This window comes from Leiobunum rupestre, chromosome 10, assembly GCF_980474605.1.
Source record: "Leiobunum rupestre chromosome 10, qqLeiRupe1.1.hap1, whole genome shotgun sequence".
NCBI lineage: Eukaryota > Metazoa > Arthropoda > Arachnida > Opiliones > Sclerosomatidae > Leiobunum > Leiobunum rupestre.
In genome coordinates this window covers 33,899,825-33,922,464 of record NC_143393.1, presented here as the reverse complement: position 1 = coordinate 33,922,464, position 22,640 = coordinate 33,899,825, and the positions used below count along the sequence as shown (strand labels likewise).

At 40.8% G+C, this 22,640-nt stretch overlaps 1 protein-coding gene across 1 annotated transcript; it reads left to right on the top strand.

The window, feature by feature from the left end:
• Positions 1–954: 954 nt before the first annotated feature.
• Nox (NADPH oxidase) lies at positions 955–18,732 on the top strand. Its single transcript, XM_090159862.1, has 12 exons — positions 955–1,435; positions 12,500–12,584; positions 12,699–12,819; positions 13,791–13,941; positions 14,016–14,226; positions 14,442–14,647; positions 14,708–14,896; positions 15,710–16,074; positions 16,147–16,279; positions 16,738–17,753; positions 17,823–18,092; positions 18,153–18,732. Exons 2-12 carry the CDS (start codon positions 12,532–12,534, stop codon positions 18,282–18,284), a joined length of 2,847 nt encoding a protein of 948 aa, XP_090015988.1. The 5' UTR covers positions 955–1,435; positions 12,500–12,531; the 3' UTR covers positions 18,285–18,732.
• Positions 18,733–22,640: the final 3,908 nt, after the last annotated feature.

The following is a 22,640-nucleotide window of genomic DNA, read 5'->3' as shown; positions in this document are numbered from 1 at the left end:
ACCCAATAATTTTTAGAAACCAATATATATTTTTTAATTTTGCAAAGTGATTCGAAAAAATAATAGGCGCTTCTGTAAAAGACCCTCTCTTTTTATAGGTCCCCTACGTGGGGATCTCTGATTTTGAATGAAATATTTCCGGTTGGTCGGTTACCAGATTCGGCTAGACAGAAACCGAAGCCAACTACAATCCATACTCAAACTAAACAAGTCAACTAGGTTCGACATTTATTTCATAAACTCATTTTTTCCTAAATGCTGGATTTAATTAGTCAAAATTGGCAAGAATTGACGCATAAAATTTCGGTTAGGCTTAGTGCTGTAAGTCGGAAAATTTTCCGGAAAATGACCGAGGCTTTTTTTCCTGAAAATTTTCGGTACTTTTCCTCAAAAAAAATCATTCCATGATTAGTCTAATATATTGTTTGAAAATTGAAATAAAGCGGCATTTTCGCCTAATTGTTTCGAATCTGAAAGTAAAACTAAACCTCTAGACTAGTTTAAACTGATTAACAATGTAACACTATTAATGTTTTGTAGTATGTTTACTGATAATAGACATTTTATATCGATAAAAAGTTAAAAACATTAAAAAACCCTTTAAAGTAATTTATGTTTCAATTTTTTATTTTTCCAATTTGCGGATAATTTTCTGGAAAATTAACAACTCTAGTTAGGCCTAACGTATTTTTTTTCACGCCAACGAAAAAGATTTCCATTAGGCCTAACGCAAGTTTTTCGCGTCTACGTTCTCACCATAGCAGCGGGAAACCAGCCCTTACAAGGACCATATAAAGAGCAGCTTGTAAATCCAGGCTCTATGAATTACTACTCCCTATAGCGAATCGCAGAATGGGTTTTATTTGAGAACGCCCATGTGTTACGCTACTTTCATTTATGTTCTGTCTTTTTTAGATCAATGGCTAAGCGTTATTTCCGCAATAGATTATTCAATTAGAAAAAAATCATCGAAAAATCTTTATAAAACAAAATAACTAATTTATCGAGGTTAAAAAATGCCGGTTTTGAGATCCGACATACAGATAACGGACGAACCATTGTTACATCTGTCGTCGTGCTGTTCAACAAGCTTCCTTCGACGGGAGATGCTCTTAAAAAAAAGGGTAATTTTTCGCCCATCCCGAGGTTGGCACGCATAGTTTCAGAAATAATTGAATAATTCTCTCTTCGTTAAGCCGGATTGTAAAAGATAATTACTCGCGAAAATAAAGAGGCTTGTTTTAAATCCTAATTGATAAACTTAAGATAACTCGTTCGTTGTCGCGACAACAACGAAATATTAAAAAGAGTCCATCGTGGTTCCGATCGATTACCGTCTGGACAGTAACGCGTCAGATCTCTGGCGTTGTGACGAAGACCGATCACCGTTGGTTCAATTAACTTTGCGAAAGCGAGACTCGATTCTGGAGCGCAGGTAATTAAGATATTTCGTTTTTCACGGACTAATTAGCGTTCCACTTACCGGGACAATGGTGCTCCGTGACTATGGTCTCGGAAGCAATTACTCGTTGGCGCTTTTGGTCGCTCTCCCAAGTTGGCTCGCGGAATTGAAAATTAACACTACTTTGAGCGCTTTTAGCTGGATGCTTATCACTATCGGTTTAATAAAGAAAAATTGTCTTTTTCTCGGTCTAGTTTCTCCTGCCTTGGTAAAAGATGACGCGTTAGATACTTGTAAATACGAATTCCTTAATCACTGCTTTATCCACTATGATAAAGGGTGCCATGAAGGGCTTGCCACCACCCTATAGGCATTGCAACCCGGCCACCTGTTTAAGGCATTAAAAAGTCGCAAGATGACTTGGGCCTAAGGTGGTGCCTTGGGTATTAGCCTAGCTTATTATTATGATGAAAGAGCTTTTTGGGGCGACATGGTTATATTACCTTAAATCCAATTAAATTAAATTGAAAGTTCTAAACGTGTATAACATAATTCCACAAATACCGTCTGTCTATCGTATTGTTTCATACGTTTGACACTTCGTCAGCAGTTTCCAGAAATTGGACTGAAAACAAGCAGGGCCGGACTAAGTCCTTGCGGGGTCCTAGGCCCAAGCTAATTTTGGTGCCCTTTTCAGTGGCAAGCGAAGCGAGCTAGGCGCTCCCGCAATTTGTAATTGACAAATGGATGGAAAATACAATTTCAGTGTAGACTTTGCGGATATTTTTGTCACGTTAAAAATGATCGCTTTACATGGTATCGAAAAATGTGGACGCATTTAATAAAATTACTCCGGAAAAAAATTCTGAAAAGTAAATGATAAAATTTTTGTACTCTTAATTTTTTAGAAAACCTGGTGCCCCTTGTAGGTTTGGTGCCCTAGACCCAGGCCTAGTCGGCCTGTTGGGTAATCCGGCACTGGAAACAAGGCAAAATATAATTTGGTCGTATATCTGCTATCACGAGTCACGGAAGAGGATAGTATGTACAGCACTAGGAAAACCCACCCAAATTAATCATTTTGAATTTAAAGTATTTAAAATAATCTTATAGACGAGTATTCATATTCTAATACTGATAAATGTTATTTCCTTGAAACTTATACCTTTCACGTTTTCGATTCTGGGCTAAATACGTTGTTATAATGACGTTTTTAAAACTATTTCATGGTTAAATACTAGCCCGTTGAATAATACCTCGATCCTGCGTATTTAATAAACTTCTGCGCCACGTAAAAGTGAACGTAGAACTTCTCTCCCCACCTCCTCTCAGTCCTAAGCTCAATCTAAAATAGCAATTTAAACACCAGAGTGATATATCTCTCACGATAAACTGGCAGCCCCTACTTTAACATAACCCCGAAAAAGGGAGTGGTTAAGTATTATGCAAGGCTTAAACGCAACCTATAAAGAGCCATGGACGAACCGCTGCTACAACGAAATCGTAAGATGAAAAAAAATATATAACATTTTAATCACTTTTTTTTTCTCTGGCTGATGGAGAAAAAGGATTATTTAATGATAGGCAGGCCTCTGCAGCCCCCCTACTCTACCCCTCTTAATACTTTTTAAAAACCTTCGAATTCTAACGCCGATTTATATGTGGCTAAATTCTTAAACCCCTTTAATTTAATGTTTCGGTTTTTTTAAGGAGTAGACCTACGTACTGATCATCTCGGCGGCATTTAAGGCTGATTTATCGCGAAACGATGGAAAGTAATCTGGTTAAAAGGGACAACACCCGTGGCCAGGGGGCGCTGAGCGTGGCGAAAATTTATAGAGGTGAAAAGCGTGATTATTTATTTGTGATATCTACCATTTTATCTAACCTATCAAAATACAAGGCATATTTAGTAATAAAATAAACAGCGGAAATATTGACAATCTATTAAAAAAATTAGCGCTTAAATGCCCGATTAACCTGGTTGACACCTATAAACATTATCGACTTGATTACGAAGTTCACACTTCACGGCGAAGGATCTTGTACGTAACTTCCAGGTAACAGCGACGAAGATCTCTTTTGCCTGTTAATTTTCACTTGAAAATTAAAAACCTTTAATCTTGAGCTCTGACCCTTATTTCGGCAAAATAATGATTAAATTCTTGAATAGGAATGTAAATTTTACTATTTTAAAGATCCGCTTCGATTCCAAACGTAGCCATTCGGAAATTTGAGGTAAAAAACTAATTTTAAAGGGGAACGGTCAAGCTTTAACCAGTTAGATAGCCCTATAGCCCATTAAAAACTAAAATTTATGGCGAAAACCGCATCAAAAAATATTGAGTGGTTAATTTTTAATAAAATAAAGAAATTTTGGGAAATCGGAAAGCGCGCGTCCGCCGCGACACCCGCTGATAAGTCGGTGAGACAGAAAAACAACTTAAAAGCGCGCGCTGCTGAAGACGCAAAAAAGTTGTTTTGCACGCGCGGCGCGTTCCAGTTATAAGAGACCTAAGCCTAAATTGCGCGATTTTAAAAGTCAGGATAGTTCGCAAATCGCTCATACGGGGTTAGGGGCGCTAGCGGCAGCCCCTAAGATGGCGGCGAAAATTCAAACCCAAACACCTGGCGTTATTTTTCGTTTCAATTTCTTGGGCCAAAAGCTAATTTTTCAAGACAAAAAGGTACGTGTTAGTATATTGAATGTCTTGTTAATCTTTTGATACGGAAATAAGGCCATATTTGGAAAAGCTTGGCCGTTCCCCTTTATCTCTTATCGCCAACAACTTAGACATGAATCACAATATTACCGCTATTGAAGACGCGCTATGTAGACGGAGGTTTTTAAGAAACAGGTAAACGCTCGGAGGTAATAATCAAAGAAAAATCGACCACTTCTAATTACCGGTATTTTATTACGTTATTTAAGAGCGTGCGGAACCCTCCAAAAATATTAATTGCTTTTTTCCCCTGACCCTATAAAAGTCAAATTTCGTCGTTAATTTTTTCCACTCTCTTAGAAATATTATCTAAAACCGTTATTTTATATTAATAATTTCCTGGGCGAAATCTAATATTTTATAACACCGGATAAATAAATTTCGAAATTTAAAAGAAATATGAATTTTTAATACGCTTCGTAAGTATGAGGGTGTATTTTCTAAAGGGCAGTTTTAAGAAAAAGCAAATTTTTTTTCTTCAACACATTTTTCAAATCGAGGCTAATGTTATAATTTCTCGACGGCCTCTGCGGCCTATTAATTGGGTTGCCTCACAGCCGATATTACCATTTATTGCCTAACGATATATATATTCTTCACCTTTGCTGTAATGACACTTTTAATAACGTGAAAAACTATACATTATCATATTGTATTTTTCTCTCTTTTACAACTACTCGTTTTTAATGCCCTGTTTAAACGGTAATTAAACTGGAGTATGTTTGCTAAGACGTGTTTTAACTATCACACGCCTTACGTTGATGTTTACCCTATAATTTGAAACAGGCTTAAGTCTAAGCAGATCAAAGTATTATTCCCGATAAAGGGTATTTATATCAAATAACTAATGAAGGGTAGAAATAAGTACGACACACAATAGTTAGTGACTATTTTGTCGTACAGCGATTGCGTAATAGGATCAGGAAATTCGTGACTCGCATCTCTCTCCTTTGGTAGAATTACTGGCAACTAGGAGCAACAAACACAGTACCCCACTCAAGGAGAACGTAACCCGTCAAAAAAATGTACATTTTTCATTGATTAGACGCTTTAGCGACTGCTGCCGTCGGAAGAGAAATTCGGAAATTGTTTTCCCCTCTGCCCATAAAACGTTCAGCGTGTTTAAAGGCTAGCTGCGTTCTCCTTGTGTTTGTTGCTCCTAGCTAGCAGTTAGGTTGATGACGATAAATACTAACCAAAAACCAGTGGCGTAACCAGGATTTTGGTTCGGGGGGTGGGGGGGGGGGCACATCATTCGAAAAAGTAAAAAGAAATTACGTACAGAGTATTATCCTTTAGATAAAAAACAAGTCGGCCCAGGCCGTAATATTAGTTCCACATCAGTGTATTCGAATGGGCAAAGCCATACACCCTTAGTAGACACAGGTAGGCAAACTAATACAAAGCTTTTGAGGCTTTGTGATTTCTTATCGTTGGATATATAAATTGCCACCCTAAGTGAAAGGGTGGATGCCGCCCACCATCAGGAGACCCGGGTGGGCAAACTAATATAAAAACTGCTGAGCCCATGTGATTTCCTATAGTTAGATATACTATTTACCATCCTATGTTAAAGAGAGGCCACCGCCCACCCTCAGGGGTGGGCAAACCAATTCATAAGCTGTTGAGGTCATTTATTGACTTAACTCGCAAGGTAATTTGACAAAAAGCTATATTTTAAATTTCGATCTATTTGTGGTAGAGCTATAAACGGGTAGTCTTTACGTGAACTTGTAAGTTAATATACCTAAGTTTTGCGAATGGTATACGGCAAAGATTATCGAAATAAAAATTTACCTTCATAGATATAAAACTACATATGCCCGAATGCCCCTAGTTTTTGGATGAGTATGGGAGTCCAATAATTAATAATGGCGGTACGTAAGTGTGTGAAGGGAAATAGAGTCTTCAATGCTTTAACTTTTTAAGCGTACGCGTGTTCTTAATAATATAATACCTTCTCCCGATAGTGACTTCAATTTATAATTGTTTCTCTATGGTTCTATTGCTGTTATTACCCAAAAGGAAGATCGTCAGTGTGAATTGAACTCGTAGTTTGTCTTGAACCTTTTGTTTGGTGTAACGAGTGATGAAGTTTTTTAAAGTCTCTTGTTGATTTATTTAAATAAGAAAATAAGTATCTCATTGTGGGGCTTTTAGAGCATTTATAAGTACATATGGGGAAGAGGGCATTTAAAATTTTCGAGCTCGTTTATTCGAGTACTCACTTTCGAACGAGGCATCTTAAGCGAGTATGCCCACCTACCACTGCTCACCACCCGAACATTTAAAATTTTCGAGCTCGTTTATTCGAGTACTCACTTTCGAGCGAGGCATCTTAAGCGAGTGTGCCCACCACCCACCACCCGACGCGAAGTTTGAGGTTCACTTGACCTTAAATTCGGAAAATATACGGAAAATAAGGCGCAAAAACGGACGAGAATTTCGACAACTTAACTAGCCAACTCCCCCCGCGCCGCTAAAACTGAAGAGAATACAGTAGAAGTTCCGAACAAATTTTGGGAAGCTTCCAGTGGCCGAGAGCGTAAAGGCGTCATTTTTCGGAGTTTTTGACTGTGAGTTCGAATCCCGGTTTCGCCAAAACTGCAAATTATTTTCGCAGCGCCATCTGCCGTGTCGTTGCTTTCCACACCAAACAAACAAACACACAACACTTAACGACAATCCGTCCATAGCAATAGTCCCACTTCGATATATATATATCTCGATGTGGAACTAAAAACTGCCTTAAAAATGGCGACCATAGCTTACTCTACTCGCCAAAAACGCGATTAAAATTCGAATATGATCACCTACGGCTGACTTCCTCTACGTCATAACGTCGGAACAGATGATTTAAAGAGGTAAGGGAAGTGAGTCCTCACAAGAAAGTGGATAATGGACTTTCGTTGTCGATTTATTTGGTCGAAGTAAGCGTTTTTTCACCCTTTTGTGGCGTTGCTGGAAGTACAAACTGGGAGATATGTTAGTTCTCAGCGTCAGCCCTTAGCAATGTCAAAGATAATATAAAATTCTTACCCTAGATTCGAAATAACAGCCTCGCAAGTAGTCAATAGCGCTTACCCACTTCCGGCCGGAAGAAATTATCTCCATAGTTACCATGGTAACCAACTGTAGATAAGACCACTTCCAACTCTCAGAATTCGAATCTAGAGCTCTATATTAGCTTTGGAAATATGGTTCGATAAATGATATCATTATTGATATAGGTTATTAGTAGAAAATAGGTATTGGAAAGTAGTTTGTGTCTCGCTTATGTTTCATAAGTTACTTGTGATAGGAGTTATATAACGCTAACAGAGCCGGATTACCCAATAGGTGGGCACCAATCCTACAAGGGGCACCAGGAGCTTTCGACAAAATTAAAAATACAAAAAGTTTATAGTTTCGCCTATTGTAAAAAGTAAATGATAAAGTCCAGGGGGGCTGAAAAGATGGTAGTCACGTGACTTTGTGGAGAATAACAGCGCCATCCATCCTACGAAATACGAACTATTATTCATTTTATTTTGCTAATGGGGGTTTAAATTTTTATCGATTCGTCTAAATTATCTATTTATTTTTATTATTTAAAACATTTTGTAATAGAAAAGTGTAAGTTAATTAGTTGTCTGCAGTACCTGGAAGGAATAATCTTATTCTTTAACGTCACACAGCCAACTTTGAACACGAGTTACCGAATCGAAGTTGGCTGTGAAAAGGTAGTCACGTGATTTTATTTTCCCATTTTAACAAGTTGGTTAATACCAAATTTACTTTATAGTATCGGCTATTTTTTTTCTGGATTAATTTTAGTAAATGCGTCCACATTTTTCGATACCATGTAAAGCAATCATTTATTAACGTCACTAAAATATCCGCAAAGTCTACATTGAAATTGTATTTTCCATCCATTTGTCAATTACACAAGCTCCTAATCCAGCCCTGAACGCGAACACAAAATTGACAATATGGAAAGAGCCACTACTTCAATAAATTAAAATCTCCGGAAAATGAAATAAGCACCATCTAGGAGATGTTACTCAGATTATTTAGTAATACTAATAACATCCAGTTCTACGTTGAAAAATGTGCAGTAGCGTAGGAAATTTCCTTTGTGAGATGAGTACAAAGTCCGTACATGCGTTTAGGTCGTTGTTATTGAACGTACCCATTATTTAAACAAAGGCAAACAATTAACGTCATCTACTGACAATCTATGAAGTTCTACGGATATTAAGTTATGATAAATTCCGAAGCTAACTAAAGTTGTTAATTTTCTGGCAAAATTAAATGCGGAAATTTTTCGCAAATCGGAAAAATAAGAATTTGGAACATTATTCTAAGACTATACTCTAGAGGTTTACTTTTAATTTTGTATTTTTGCAAAATGAGGCGAAAATGCTACGAAATTTAAATTTGCGAACAATAAGGCTAATCATGTAATTAAACCCCCCACCCTTTTTTTCGAAAAAATACGGAAAATTTTCCGGAAAAAAGGCCTCGTTAATTTTCCGGGAAATTTAAAATTTTCCGACTTACAAATCTATACCAAACATTGCCGTTGTCCTATTTATCCTTGGAAAAATATTTAAGGATAACAAAATTAGTACGACTGCTTAGCTCATGAAAATCCAGCAGCTAAGAGGGGCTTTTCACGTTGGTCGCCAGGGGCTCTATATTCACTGATTCAGTTTATTGAAAGTTTGTTTTCGAAACAAAGGATTAATATTATTATTATTATTATTATTATTATTTTCGCCGAAAATAACAGGAATAAGGGTTTCAAACCTAATATTTAGTGTAATTTCTGGTGTTTTTAAGAATAATTGTGTCGTCTCCTCGAACTCGATATTCCAAAGTCTGGGTCACTAATTGCTACGAGTTAACTTCTTTTCATGAACTTCTGACAACGATGGATAGGCGGCAGTAAAAATTGCAGGTGGTGAAGGGATAATGTTTGTAATCTCCTTTTCAAATTCGAAACGCGCCTGCGAAAAGTATTCTCGAGTGCCTAGATTTTGTTAACCCACTTCTCGCCACTAGCGTTTTTATAATGTTATTAAAGTTCACGGGTAAAAGTCGGGATATACTTTGTGTTGTTTTGCGAAACCTTCCTTTTTTGTAATTCAAATTTAACTCTCCCGGTTCTTGACTTTGATTTAGTGCAAAATAATTGAGCTTTTAATTTGCCCGCTATTATTTACATAATTTAAAATACTCGATTAAGTATTCTAAAAATGCGTTTAGCTAATACTTTCGAAACCTTTTAACAAAAAAATATAAGCGCGTTGTTTTTATTAAAGTGGTCAAGGCGTTTACGGTGTCCGTTTTCAAATTGGGAAAGTGCAATTTTTTTGTTTGTTGTACGCGTAATTTGTTCATCGTGGATTTTACGAAATCTTGAGTCTGCATTTATAATTTGTTGTACGTAAATTTATTTATAATTTGGTATTTAATTTGAATTTAATTAGTACTTTTTGTTGGATATATATAATGACGTCGTAACTAACACGATCAGTAAATAATAATAATAATAGTTAGTGTAGGGAGCTGTTGGCTCGCGTGGCTTGCAGGGTTTGCCACCACCCTCCTACGCATTGTAATCCGGCCACCTGAATTAAAGGCTTTAAAAGTCGCTCGATGACTAAGGCCTAGGGTGGTGCCTTGGGTATTAGCCGAGCTGATAATATCTCAATGTATAGTAAATTACATCACTTACAACTCCGTGATGAAAAACGCGTCATCAACTTTACTGATGGGAAACTGAAGTTAGTGAGCAGGGTTCGTAAAAAAGGGAACTATAAGGTTGCCTCGATCGCATGGTTTTTTATCAAAATATTTCTGCTTTTGCGTTGATAGGTAAAATCGTGACGTCAGCCAGATGAGATCGTATTGAAAATCAAAGGAGGCTCATCTGGGTGACGTCATCAATTTTAACTCTTACAGATAATTTTTTCAAACATCTTCTTGATCGAGACACCCCTTGGTTAGTGAGAACTCCACGCGCGTGCCATTCTCAAGTTTAGCGCGTTCTTCGCGATGACATGATTTCGTTTCCATGGTAACCTTTTCATTAGCGCCAGGATTATAACAATTTTCGTATTTTTGGGTCCACTTATAGTCTTAGTCGATAATTCAAAATAACGGTAAAAAACGCAGTCGATCAGTTTAGTAAAATATTTTCGGCAGTGTAATCGTCGGCCATTTTCGGTATGGAGATACAGGCCGGAAGGCAGGCAAGGCTGCCAGATTTCGATAGACCGAAAACGGCCAACTCTCTCAAGTGTTTTCGTTTTGAAAACGAAAATTTTGCGGCGTAGCTATCGACTAAGACTATTGTATGTTTCTTGTGAAACAAGGTCTCATTGAAATTGTTTCTATGCCAGTGCTATACAGAGGCATACTTATGAGTAATTTTGTTACATATATGCGCATAGGGATATTTCAGAGTAGCAAAATCCTGTGCTAATGGTACTCTAGCGGCGACAAAATGCAAAGCTATATCTGCGCAAGCGCGAAAAACGGGGCAAGGAGTAGATTCAGCAAGGAGGGACACCTGGTGTTTATTTTTCGAACTAATTGTGTCCAATTTGAAAGTAGATAACTATCTAGACGGACTGTCTTGTACATGTTATAATAGATAAAAACAAATTTTTAAATGGAAAACCAAAAATAAATCAATCAACAACATAGATGGCCCCGCTCATGAAGTCGCGCTGCACTATACCAACCTGTTGAAGTAGCACCGATGATTTCTATCTCGCCAAACTTCTTTTTCTTTTTCTTTTTTATTAAGGGATCTAGTATTATCAAACGTTATTGTGGCTACACGCCAATTATGTTTACACTGTATTTCGCCTCTGACGAACTCTCGTTTTTTGTCATCATTGTAATTAGCCTGACGAAGGCGTTTTGTTTTTATCTATGAAAGTAGATATATTAACGAATGACGTAATATGCGCAGACGTTGTTACGCCCATCTTTCCCGATAGAGCAGCATTAGCACCCGAGTTTTCGCCAGCGAGGGTAATTTCTAAGAGACTGGTATATCCCTACGCGTTAAAATATCCAAGGCAGCATTGAGGCAGTTTCCAAAGGAGCGTTTTTCACTGCTTACAATAGCTCTTTATATCAAAGATAATTTAAACTCGTACCCTAGATTCGAATACTGAGAGCTTTCCCATTGACGGTTTTGTTACGAAGCGTTTACCCTTTTCCGGCACGTGACCTCAGAAAAATCTGGCTCCATCGGTTGCGGTAAGCCGCAAACCATGGAGCGAATGTTTTCTGAGTTCCAGCGGGAAGTGGGTAAACGCTATCGGCAACGCGCGAGAGAGTTATTTCGAATCTAGGGTACCGTGGGTACGAGTTTAAATTATCTTGGTTTATATAAAATACGAGAGGTCACGTGATTACGTTAGATTCATCGTGCAGTGAAAGTTGGAGAGCGCGCGCATATTTTGGTTTTTGTTGAGGTCGCGTGAAAACGCACGAGACCCTCTACACGGAAATATTAGGAAACGCGCGCCCCAAAAAATAACACTTTTTTACACGTATGCGGATATATTTTTTTCTAGAAAGAGCTATTTACATCACTTGACGATCTAAATTAAAAAATACAATGCCAAGGGATATTGATTTATTTAGAAACTATTTTTCCTATAATAACTATAATAAGTAGGGTTGTTTCTAGCGATTAATATTAGCAGGGTAGGGAGATAAACAGTGCCGGATTAAGCACTAGCCGGGTCTAGTACTACTAGACACAGGCCTATGGGCCCCACCAACCTAAGGCCCCCACCCCTGATGAAATCAATGGATTTTGCACTTACTCGGTTTAAGAGAAAAACATATCAGGCTTGCAGAGCCGTACCTAGCCCAAATGGCACCTCCAGAACCAAGGGGAAATTTTTTAAAATTTTTCAATATCCAATTTAAATGAAAATCTTAGATTTTGCTGCCCCGCTCGCCCTACTCAAGAGACGGTTCTGCAGGCTTGTTGCTTTATTATTTGAAAAATCATTATTCTCGTGACACGCGAGTTTTGCGTTTTTACGCTTTCCTTACATAGGCCCCCACCAAAATCTGCCTAGGACCCCACCTTTAGTAAATCTGGTACTGGAGATTAATACTTTCCTCATAAAATATATATAATATATATTAAGTTAAATTTTATTGTAGAGATGTAAAGTAGATAGTTGAGCCAACTCAGCCAAACAATTGTATTATTTGCATTCGGCATGGACTATGGCAAATTGGTGGAGGTAAAATGGCACACTGTGTCGCTACGTGTAAAATTAACGACGTACGCTAGTAATAAGCGGTTGGCGACATCATTTTTTGATTGAGATCCCCGTTTCATTCTTCGAAGGTGTGGCAGAATTGGCGACCGCCCACGACGTCATGGATCCGACCAGATTCTCCATGAACCTCATTTCGCAACTGTCCAAAGCCAAGTAATTAGTTTTGATACTCGAGAATAGATGGAAATGTCCGTCGGGGAGTGAGCGGGGAGGGGTGATTCGAGGCGAAGAGAGTAATGACCGGTATCTTCGATCCCCTCTGAACAGGTCGAGTCGGGGCTTGACACCCGAGACGCTTCAACACCTGGAGAACGTCTTCAGACAGACTTGCGGCACCAAAGGCGAGATCGGCCTCCACGAATTCCAGAAGATCATTCAGTCCAAAAATGTAAGCGTGTTTTGAAGGAAGGTGGTGAACGCCTAGTGTCGCCATAAGTCTGTAATTACGTTCCATAAGTTTGTCAGTTATTAGTCGAAATAATTACCCAAATAGATAAGTGCCTCTTGGGGCTCCTTGCACGAGCTAAATATGACGCCCAAGTGAAGAGCGCGTATTAGACCTGATGACTTAGTCTGAAGGGTGGTGATTCTAGAAACTACTCGCGGTCAATATTTACCACGCGCCAAACTGACAAACTTATTATAAACATAATTTTTAAACTTACGGTATCATATATGTGGCGTGGAAGAGTGGTTAGCACTTTCGCATCGCACCAGGAGGAGCTGGGTTCGATTCCAGCACTGGGTAAAAACTCGGAACAACTCCTTCCGCGTTGAGTTTGCAAGTTATCTCCCCATTGGTTAACGGGGTTTTTCCCCGAGCTCTTCGGTTCTCCCTTCCATAAAAACTTGTCGAGGTTTAAAATAATAGTTTAGTGTAGGAGGCTGTTGGCTCGCGGGCCATGAAGGGCTCGCCACCACCCTCCTACGCATTGTAACCCGGCCACCTGTTGAAAGGCATTAAAAGTCGCTTGATGATAGAGGTCGGTGACGGTTAATCATTATCCATGATTAAATTGATTTTTTTCGGGAAAATGTAAACTAAGAAATTTACCGGTTAATATTTCGGAAAATAATTAAAAAACATGTATTATTCAGAAAATTTGAGCTTTTTATCGAAAAAAACGTCGTTTTTCCGATTAATTTTACAAATTTATCAAAAAAATTAATCAGATAATACAGGAATATAAATTACTTGATCAAAACGTTTTACGGATAATTTTGAGAGCTTTATCTATTGAATAAAAGTTAACCATACCCGACCTCTACTTGATGACTTAAGCCAAAGGTGGTGCCTTGGGTACTAGCCTAGCTGATTATTATTATAATGGTGAATTGTATGTATTTACCTGATGACAGGAATTTTTCGCCGAGAGAATGTTCAAAATGTTCGACACCGATCAATCCGGTACGATCTCTTTGGAGGAATTTCTGGCGGCCATGCGCAGGTTTTCCGTTCTGTCACCAGTCGAAAAACTGCGTCACGTTTTCGCCGTCTACGACATCGATGGTTGGTATCCGTCAATAATAATTCCTACTGTTCGCTGGACGTAGCTGAGTTTACGTAAATTCGATTTTTCGCAGGCGATGGTGCTATTCAACTGTCCGAAATGCGAAGTGTCATTAAGGAATGTATGAAAGAAAACAACTTGTCCTTTTCGGAACACGAAACTGAAGCCTTAGCTTACCTGCTCTTTCACGAGGCGGACGTGGATAACAGCGGCTCCATCAACTTCGACGAGTTTAAGGAACAGTTGTCGAGGCATCCAGGACTGATCGAAAACTTGTCCATGAGGTGAAGGATCATCGCTATATTTTAGGGCTCCCTAGCTAGAGGTCCTCTAAGCAGACGGCCCATGATTATTCCATTGGTAGTCTTGACTTTTTTTTAAACGAAAACCACAAACCGCCTGTTTAGAAGACCTCTAGCTCTCTTACGCTACTAGTTAATGTATATTCTTTCCATTTAACGTTTATAATATGAATTCCATTGACAATTTACTTTCGCAGCGTCGAGCATTGGTTAATTCCTCCCATGCCGAAGACGTTCTGCGCCAGACATCGACCCAGGAAACTTAGCTACAAGTACATTAGGAATAATCTGAATAGCGTCGTTTTCCTGCTCGCTTTTCTGACCGTCCTGGTCGCGCTGTTCGCCGCCCGTCTTGTCCAATACCAGAACACTAACGGGTACTTCATGGTGGCTCGAGGATGCGGTAAGATCTGAATCCAACCACCACTGCCACTGTCATTTCATTTAAACTTTGTTATTATAGCTCAATGTTTGAACTTCCTGTGCGCCTTCCTTTTGGCATGCGTTCTCCGTCGGACCATCACGATTCTCAGAGTCCAGGGACTGTCGGAATTTTTACCTCTAGACAGTCACATTTATTTCCACAAGCTAGCTGGCGTCTTCGTCTTCATTTTCAGTATGACGCATACGCTCATGCACATACTTAACTTCGGTTTGGACCGCCTTTTCTGTATTTAGCGAATCAGTATGTTTATAATTACGTTTCGCGTAAGTGTGCCCGTTCAGTTTTGGTAGACCTGACCTCGCACTTTAACTCATGTCTCGTTGTGAGCTCGTGCGATATTTTGGGAAGTCTGTTACTTTTCCCGCTAGAGGAGCTGACCTTTTGGCTATGACGTTACTTTTACGTCAGTCCGTACATAGCTACCAGTAAAAGGCGAAACTATTAAGTAAATTTGGTCTTAACCAACTTGTTAAAATGGGAAAACACAATCACGTGACTACCATATTACAGCCAACTCCGATTCGCTAACTCCTGTTCATAGTTGGCCGTGCCACGGTAAAAAAATATGCCTTCCAGATTTAAATAATAATAATAATAATAATAATAATAATAATAATAACCGATCAAAATTTAAATCGTCATTAGCAAAATAAAATGAATTAAAGTTCGTACTTCTTAGGATAGAAAGCGCTGCTGTTCTCCAGAAAGTCACGTGACTACCATCTTTTCAGCCCCCCTGGACTTCATAGTTTCGCTTATACTTTAGACTAACTGACACATGTAATGAGCGTAATTATAGAGATATGGTACGACCTTTAAGGGAATATAACCTCGGGTATTTGGTGTGGAACACCAAACGTTTGTAGCTCTGGCCGCTCTTGCCTTTGGCTTTAGAAATGTTTGGCGCCACTGTACAGGGTAATTTGAAAAATTGAAAGGGTCTTTCGTAAAGATTGGTTGGCAGGTTATATTCCCTTTGACTTTAAAACGTAGTTTAATAGAAACGAATCGCTTTTACAGCATATATATCAAAATTAACGTCCATTCCGCTGTCGAGTTTGTTGATAGACTACAAGTACGACATTGGTTGGGTGGGTGGCGCGGCTTGTTTGACCGGCTGGATCATGCTCTCCGTCCTGATCGTCATGTTCCTCAGTTCGCTGCCTTGCGTTCGTCGTAACGAGTACTTCGAGGTTTTCTATTACGTCCATTTGCTTTACTTCGCCTTCTTCGTCTTGCTGATATTGCACGGCGGAAATTTTTGGAAATGGTTCATCCTACCGGGTTCCATTTTCGTCATCGAACTGGCCATTCGCGCCTATCGTTTCATCAGCCCGTCCACCAGCGTCTCCTACGTCGAGAAAGCCGTCCTACTTCCCTCGAAGGTAAGTTCTTAGTTTCTTTTTAATTACTGATTTCGAAACGTTTACCTCTGTCTCTATCCCTTGTACATCAAGGTCACTCATTTAGTGATCAAAAGGCCACTTCATTTCATCTACCACCCGGGAGATTACATTTTCGTCAACATTCCGCAAATTGCCAAACACGAGTGGCACCCTTTTACCATTAGCAGCGCTCCCGAAGAAGATGGTGAGTTTTTCTACATCCTACTTTGAGAGTGATTAGTATTGGCTCCAGGCCAAAACTCGGGGGCGCTCAAATTCTTTTTGGCGGTGCCAATGCCTTGAGTCATTTTTATCTCCCCACCTATGAAATTAGTAAATATACCAACATTTGGTTTATTGTGTTATATTTTAAACTATAAATTTCGATTTCTTTGAAAACATAATATTTTATTAAAAATATTTAAATACATTTTATATACAAAAATACATGTAACAGATGTTATGTTATGTCAGTTTTTATTACTTAATATAATTGGGGATTCTCAAGTACTCATTTGGGGGCGCTGAGCATCCCCTGGCGCCCCCCCCCCCCCATGTACGGGCCTGACTGTCTCGGTGATTGCCGTTGCGATAAATGTCCTAGAACGATCATTCCCAGATTGTGGACACTGCGAGTAAAAGTGTATTAAATAATTTTTACAGGAATAATTTGGCTACATGTTAGAGGAAACGGCAACTGGACCAATAGTTTATACACGCAATTCCAGAAAGTATCGGCCAGGGCAGTCGAGAGACCAGTAACGGAGCGAATGGATAGCCTAGACAGTTCGGGTTACACCAACGTTTTATTCGACCAGAATGATAACGAAGGAAACCCGCCAGTTGTTTTGCGAACCATCACTCGTAACCTGATGCAGCGTGAATTGAGTTTGGGTTTACCTCCGGCTCCACCGGCTCAAATCACCACTTCTTTGACCGCGCCTTCTTCCTCGGATGGCTCCGCACCGGGCACACCGCTTTCCGTTTCGTCAAAGGATTTACCGGAACTAGCGCGTCATTCTTCACCACCGGACGTTTCTCTGTCTCCCGTTCAACCCATTCCGATTAAATCCAGCTTGTTACCACCCGCCAAGCAAGCGGTTCGTCACACAATGTCGTCCCCCGAAACCAGGCGTCAAACCACCAGAACGGGAAGTACTAAACTGACGTCTTTGACTCCTGGAAGGTCCTTGAGGAGGGTGTTCAGCTCTAGCCAACGTCCTAGCTTGAACGACATAGGACAAGCGTTGAGAACTCGTTACAAGAAGAAGAAGAACGAAGATGACGCGAATAAACGCAAACGCAATGTCATCTATTTGAAAACCGAAACGGACGAAGAGGCGTCGTTGACTTCGGTCAAGTCCTACAATACGCGGAGATTGTCGCCTTCTCAAATTGGATCTTTCGGGGACAGTTACGTCCAGCTTCGCGAAGAAGGAGAAACAATTTTCTGGAATAACCGTATGCAAATTCGTCTCGATGGCCCTTACGGTTCGCCTTCCAGTCATATTTTCCGCGCCCAGCACGCGGTTCTTATCGCCACCGGAATCGGAGTTACTCCCTTCGCTAGTATTCTTCAAAGTATCGTCCATAGGTATCGCAAGTCGCACCATTCCTGCCCGTGGTGCCATCAAACCTGGGTGGACACCATTCCTTCCAATATCATGAATTTAAAGAAAGTGAGAACAAATCTAAGTCTTACCAGAAAGTCTTTTCCGCGTACCTAAAATGCCATTTTGAATTATTAGGTCGACTTTTTCTGGATCAATCGTAACCAAGACGCTTTCGAATGGTTCGTCAGCCTCTTGAGTGAGTTGGAAGTGGAACAGGCCAAGATGGCCGAAGAGCAGGATCGTTTCCTGGACATTCATATGTACATCACGTCCGCATTGCACAAGAATGACATGAAGGCTTTGGGCCTGCAGATCGCCTTGGACTTGTTGCACGACAAGGAGAAACGAGATCTGATCACCGGACTCAAGACCAGGACCAAACCCGGAAGGCCCGATTGGGACGAAGTAAGTGTCTGTTTCATTTTCGACGGGAGTCTTTATACTCATGGCGTCATATTTTGGCAGGTCTTCGCCCAAATTTCTCGAGAAAAGAAAGGCAAAGTGACAGTCTTCTTCTGCGGCCCGGCGGAGGTCGGTCGCCTTCTGCACACGAAATGCAACGACTACGGTTTCACTTTTAAGAAGGAAATATTCTAAAAAGTGCAGATCACGTCTGTTAGCTGCGCTGGATGATTTTACGTAAAATTTACCTTTTATTAAAAAAATGGGAGCTAATTTCATTCCCGATTGGCCATAAAATAAGGATCTCCCTCCCGAAAAATGATTTTGTGCTAAAACGTGCGTTTTCAATGAATATTACGAGGCCCTTTGCGCGATATTTCATTGCATTTGAGTTCCCAAAATTTGTTTTGGGTGGATGATGGAAAAGTGCTCGTGAGAACCAAAATGTTATATTTTTTTTTAAATTGTTTTAGAAATATTTTTATATATTTTTTTCAGTTACTATTTCATTTATTTATTATCAAAGTGTAAATATTGTCAATTTCAGGTTATTTCTCAAAATGAAAACTTTGATTTAGTTTTGAGATGTAAAAGAAAAAAGAGACGAATGAAAAGTTTATTATTAAAGTAATCTGTTTTGAAAGTGTTGAAAATTATTACTTTACTCTGGTCCTCTCGACCGTTTGGCTAAGATTAGTCTATTTTCTGCTAATAATGTTTCAACGGCGGTCAGGTCAAAATTAAGAAATGTGTAAAAATTATTTAGTTTAGTATTTTTTTTCAATAGAATAGTGTGCTTTATCAGTAATATAAAAATTTGCCAATTACACGTGTTATGAACTTTCTATCAGTGGCCAAAGAGTCTTTGCGATAAGAACTAGAGTTTCTTGTCGATACAGTGGGTACTTGAGACATAGTGCTATGGTTAAGACCAGGATCGTACGCGTAAATATATATGGCGGTTTTTTGACAAATTTCTAGCAATTTTGCACTAGCACTACAACAGCGAAATAACAGTACAACAAAGGCTGTGGGCTGGCAGAATGGTTAGCACTTTCACCTCTTACCATGAGGTGTCTCATTCGATCCCAGCTTGCGGCACTAGGTGAAAAACTCGGAACAACTCCTTCTCCGTTGAGTTTTCAAGTTCTCTCCCCACTGGTTAACGGGGTTTTCCCCCGAGCTCTTCGGTTTCCCCTTCCATAAGAACTTGTTGACGTTAACGGTAATAGTAAGTGTAGGGAGCTGTTGGCTTACGTGGCATGAAGGGCTTTCCACCACCCTGCTACGCATTGTGACCCAGCCACCTGAATTAATGGCTTTAAACGTCGCTTGATGACTTACGCGTAAGGTCAGTAGCGTAGTCAGGATTTTGTTTCGGGGGGGGGGGCACACCATTGGAAAAAAAGTTAAAAAATAACAATATTTGTACGTACAACCATACGTTTCGGGGGGGGGGCATGTGCCCCCTGTGCCCCCCCTGGCTACGCCATTGCCTAAGGTCGTGCCTTGGGTATTAGCCTAGCTGAAAATAAATAAGTTTGAATGAAGATACGAAGATCAGGTTAAGAGAGTTTTATTACATGGTTAAGAGTGAGTAGTACCGCGGTAACCCAGTAGTTACACAAAACACAATGTAGCGACCCAATATAGAACGCCATCTAAAGTGGAGATTATCATAATATCACACATACCAGCACTGTGACATTGGCCTTCTGGATGACCTCCTACCTCAAGTAAAATACGTCCGCCTGAGAACCCATCACGTCCAACAGAAACGCACTATAAACTGCTGCACAATCAAATTGACTTTTACTGCGCTAGAAGAAAAGCACCATTTCCTCAGATGTATCAAGGACATAAAAAATAAAGATCCAAAGACTACCATCTCCTGCTCTATTAAAAGATCCCCAAACCCAGAACCTAACCTGTGCATACACAACCGTTAGGTGCTCCCACGCGATTCCCCGAAGAAGGCTTGAGGACCCTGATCCGGCTAGTCACGCATCTACCTTAAAAACTAGTTAGGATCCAGGAACTAATTGTTCCTTGTTAGCTTGTAAATAATGAAAATAGTGCTAAAATCTAACGTAGTCCACCTTTTTCCTGGTTCGTGGTGAAACAAGCCGTTAGTGAAGATTTTTGAATGGAATAAAGGTACAGTGGCATACTTATGAGTAATTATGTTACATATGCTATGAGCAAAAGATGTGTATGACATCAGCGCCCCTAGCGGATTACTATTTTTTAGAATAGATTTTACATTGAAGCCAATATAAAAACCGAGCGTGGCGCTGACCTCCTACACATTATAGTACAATTTATAGGGGGAAAATCCTTGCGCGTGATCAAAGTTGGCCGTGACTATAGTAACCAAATACTACATTGATATATACGCTTCGCTATATATAGTCTTTGATTTTATCTATATGATAATTCTGGTATTTATTGACAAATAGTTACAGCAAAACAAAAATTTAGTTCAAATGGAAGAGGTAGTCTTCCAAAGAAGCACCCGGCCGAAAAGTGCTCAAAACAGAGGCGGCGTTTCCTCTTTGAACCGCAATCGCGATGCGTTGCACCAGATACTCTACGGAGCGCTGCTCGGAAAAGATATCTCGAATCTTACGGCCTATGGCGTGAATTAACGACAAAGCATCGCGACCGAAAGCGCCAAGGGTTTCAATGGCCACTGGATGGAAGATGAATTTGCTGTCGAGATCCGAATACTTGGATCTCTTCTTTGTTTCAGCCTGGGTAGCGGCCCAGAGAGGGGCTGAAGATGAAGAGACGAAATAGGAAGGTGCTAGGGGGTCCGTGCAGGTAAAATCCCAAACGATGGCTTTACCACCCGACCACGGGACCATTGACATGCCATCGGGGCGTTTACCGTCATGGCGAGAAAGCCCGGGTGGCTCCAGAAGGGAAGGAACGCCAGCTAAAACCAGGGCGCGTTTCCGAAGGTCACTTACGGCACCGTGGCGCGACAAGCGACCCGAACTTCGCTTAGAAGAGTGCCCGAGGATGGCGACGGAAGGGCGTTGAGCCAAGCACCCGATTCTTTGGAGCTCACTGACAGTAAGCGAGCCTTGTCGCGGTCGCTAACAGCACAATCCGACAAATGCTGCACGGACTTGTCGATGATTGGAGCCTCCCAAACGCGTTGGTAACCCCGCTGATCCGGAGATGGAAGGGCTTCGCTTGTGGATAGGCCCCACTCGCTAAGGGCATCGCGAACTACCGAAACTGGCGGGTCGACAACAAGATTAGGGAGAATATCTTTCACCAAATCGGTCACACTGTGGATTGAAGAAAGAAACGCCGGAAGAGCGAGGTTGGAAGAGTGGCGAATGCCGAGGCCCCCTTTAGCGACAGGGAGAGATACCTGTTCCCACGAAAGCTCGTCCATCAAGGTATTGGAGCGCTTCTTAGGAGAAATAGCAACTTAGGGATGGCCAAAGAATTTTTCAATAAGAAAAAGCCGTGATGTACCGAAACATGCTGGAGGTTCGAAGACATGACCTTCAAAGATTCTGTTTTAATGGCGAGGCATTGCGAGATCGCCACGGGTGAGAGCGGCGCGCCCAAGAGGGTGTAATTGACCCGATCGACAACTTTTATGCCTGGGGCAGCTAACTCGAACATAGATTTCAACTGATGATCTTCAAACTCTCCAGCATTGAGGATAAGGAGCTCACATTTGGAAGGGTTAAGCTCGAGGCCGAGAGCAATGGAAAGCTCGTGGAGGAGGCCCAGGTCCTTCAAAACAACCTCAGGGCTGTCACCCAGAGAGGAATCATCCAGATACCATACATTAAACTGATAATCCATTTTAAAGCCACTTGATGGACAATTAGACAAAATAGGGCGGGGCCTAAGGGATCGCCCTGTTGAACACCCGTCGCCGAAGTTATTAGAGCGTCGCTGAAGGTAAGATGGGACGAAAACCGATAACATTGGCGGAGAAAAAGATATAATTCCGGGAGCGACTTGAAGACAGCTTCGAGTAAGCGATCTCTACGCACCATATTGAAAGCGTTGCGAAAGTCGACTTTGAGTAATACTTTGGCATCGAGGTGGGAGTGGTTGACAAAACTCCAAGCGGCATGGGCCGCGGCTTCGGCGCCCCCACGAGTACCGAAACCCAGCTGCACTGGGCGAAGGATGGGCCCGAGCGATGGCATGATATGCGAGCACCCTAACTTAGTGACGAGGCGACAGAACGTGTTACCCACGGCGATCGGGCGTATGCCCCGTCTTTTTTCTTCAGGGCGCATAAGGAGGCGCCGTAGAGAATCGGGCAGATGGATGGAGGAACGCGGCCCGCGAGCATCAGGTTGCATAGGCTGGTTAAAGATTTGAGTAAGGACTCGCCAGCCGTTCCCGTACCGTTGGCGATTAAGTCCTTCAGGTGCTGAGGTTTCATGTTGTCCAGGCCACCCGCTGAACCAGATGGAAAGGAGAGAATAGCGGATCGGACGACAGACTCTGACACGTTAATATGCGGTAACGAAGTTAAATCGGAGGGTTCGAACTCAAAATCCTGGTGCG

Excerpts from the sequence above, each read along its gene's own strand:
- Nox (XM_090159862.1), top strand. The coding sequence starts at position 12,532 with ATGGATCCGACCAGATTCTCCATGAACCTCATTTCGCAACTGTCCAAA. Across the intron at positions 16,280-16,737 it reads CAGCGCTCCCGAAGAAGATG|GAATAATTTGGCTACATGTT; the intron begins GTGAGTTTTTCT and ends TAATTTTTACAG. Across the intron at positions 18,093-18,152 it reads GAAGGCCCGATTGGGACGAA|GTCTTCGCCCAAATTTCTCG; the intron begins GTAAGTGTCTGT and ends ATATTTTGGCAG.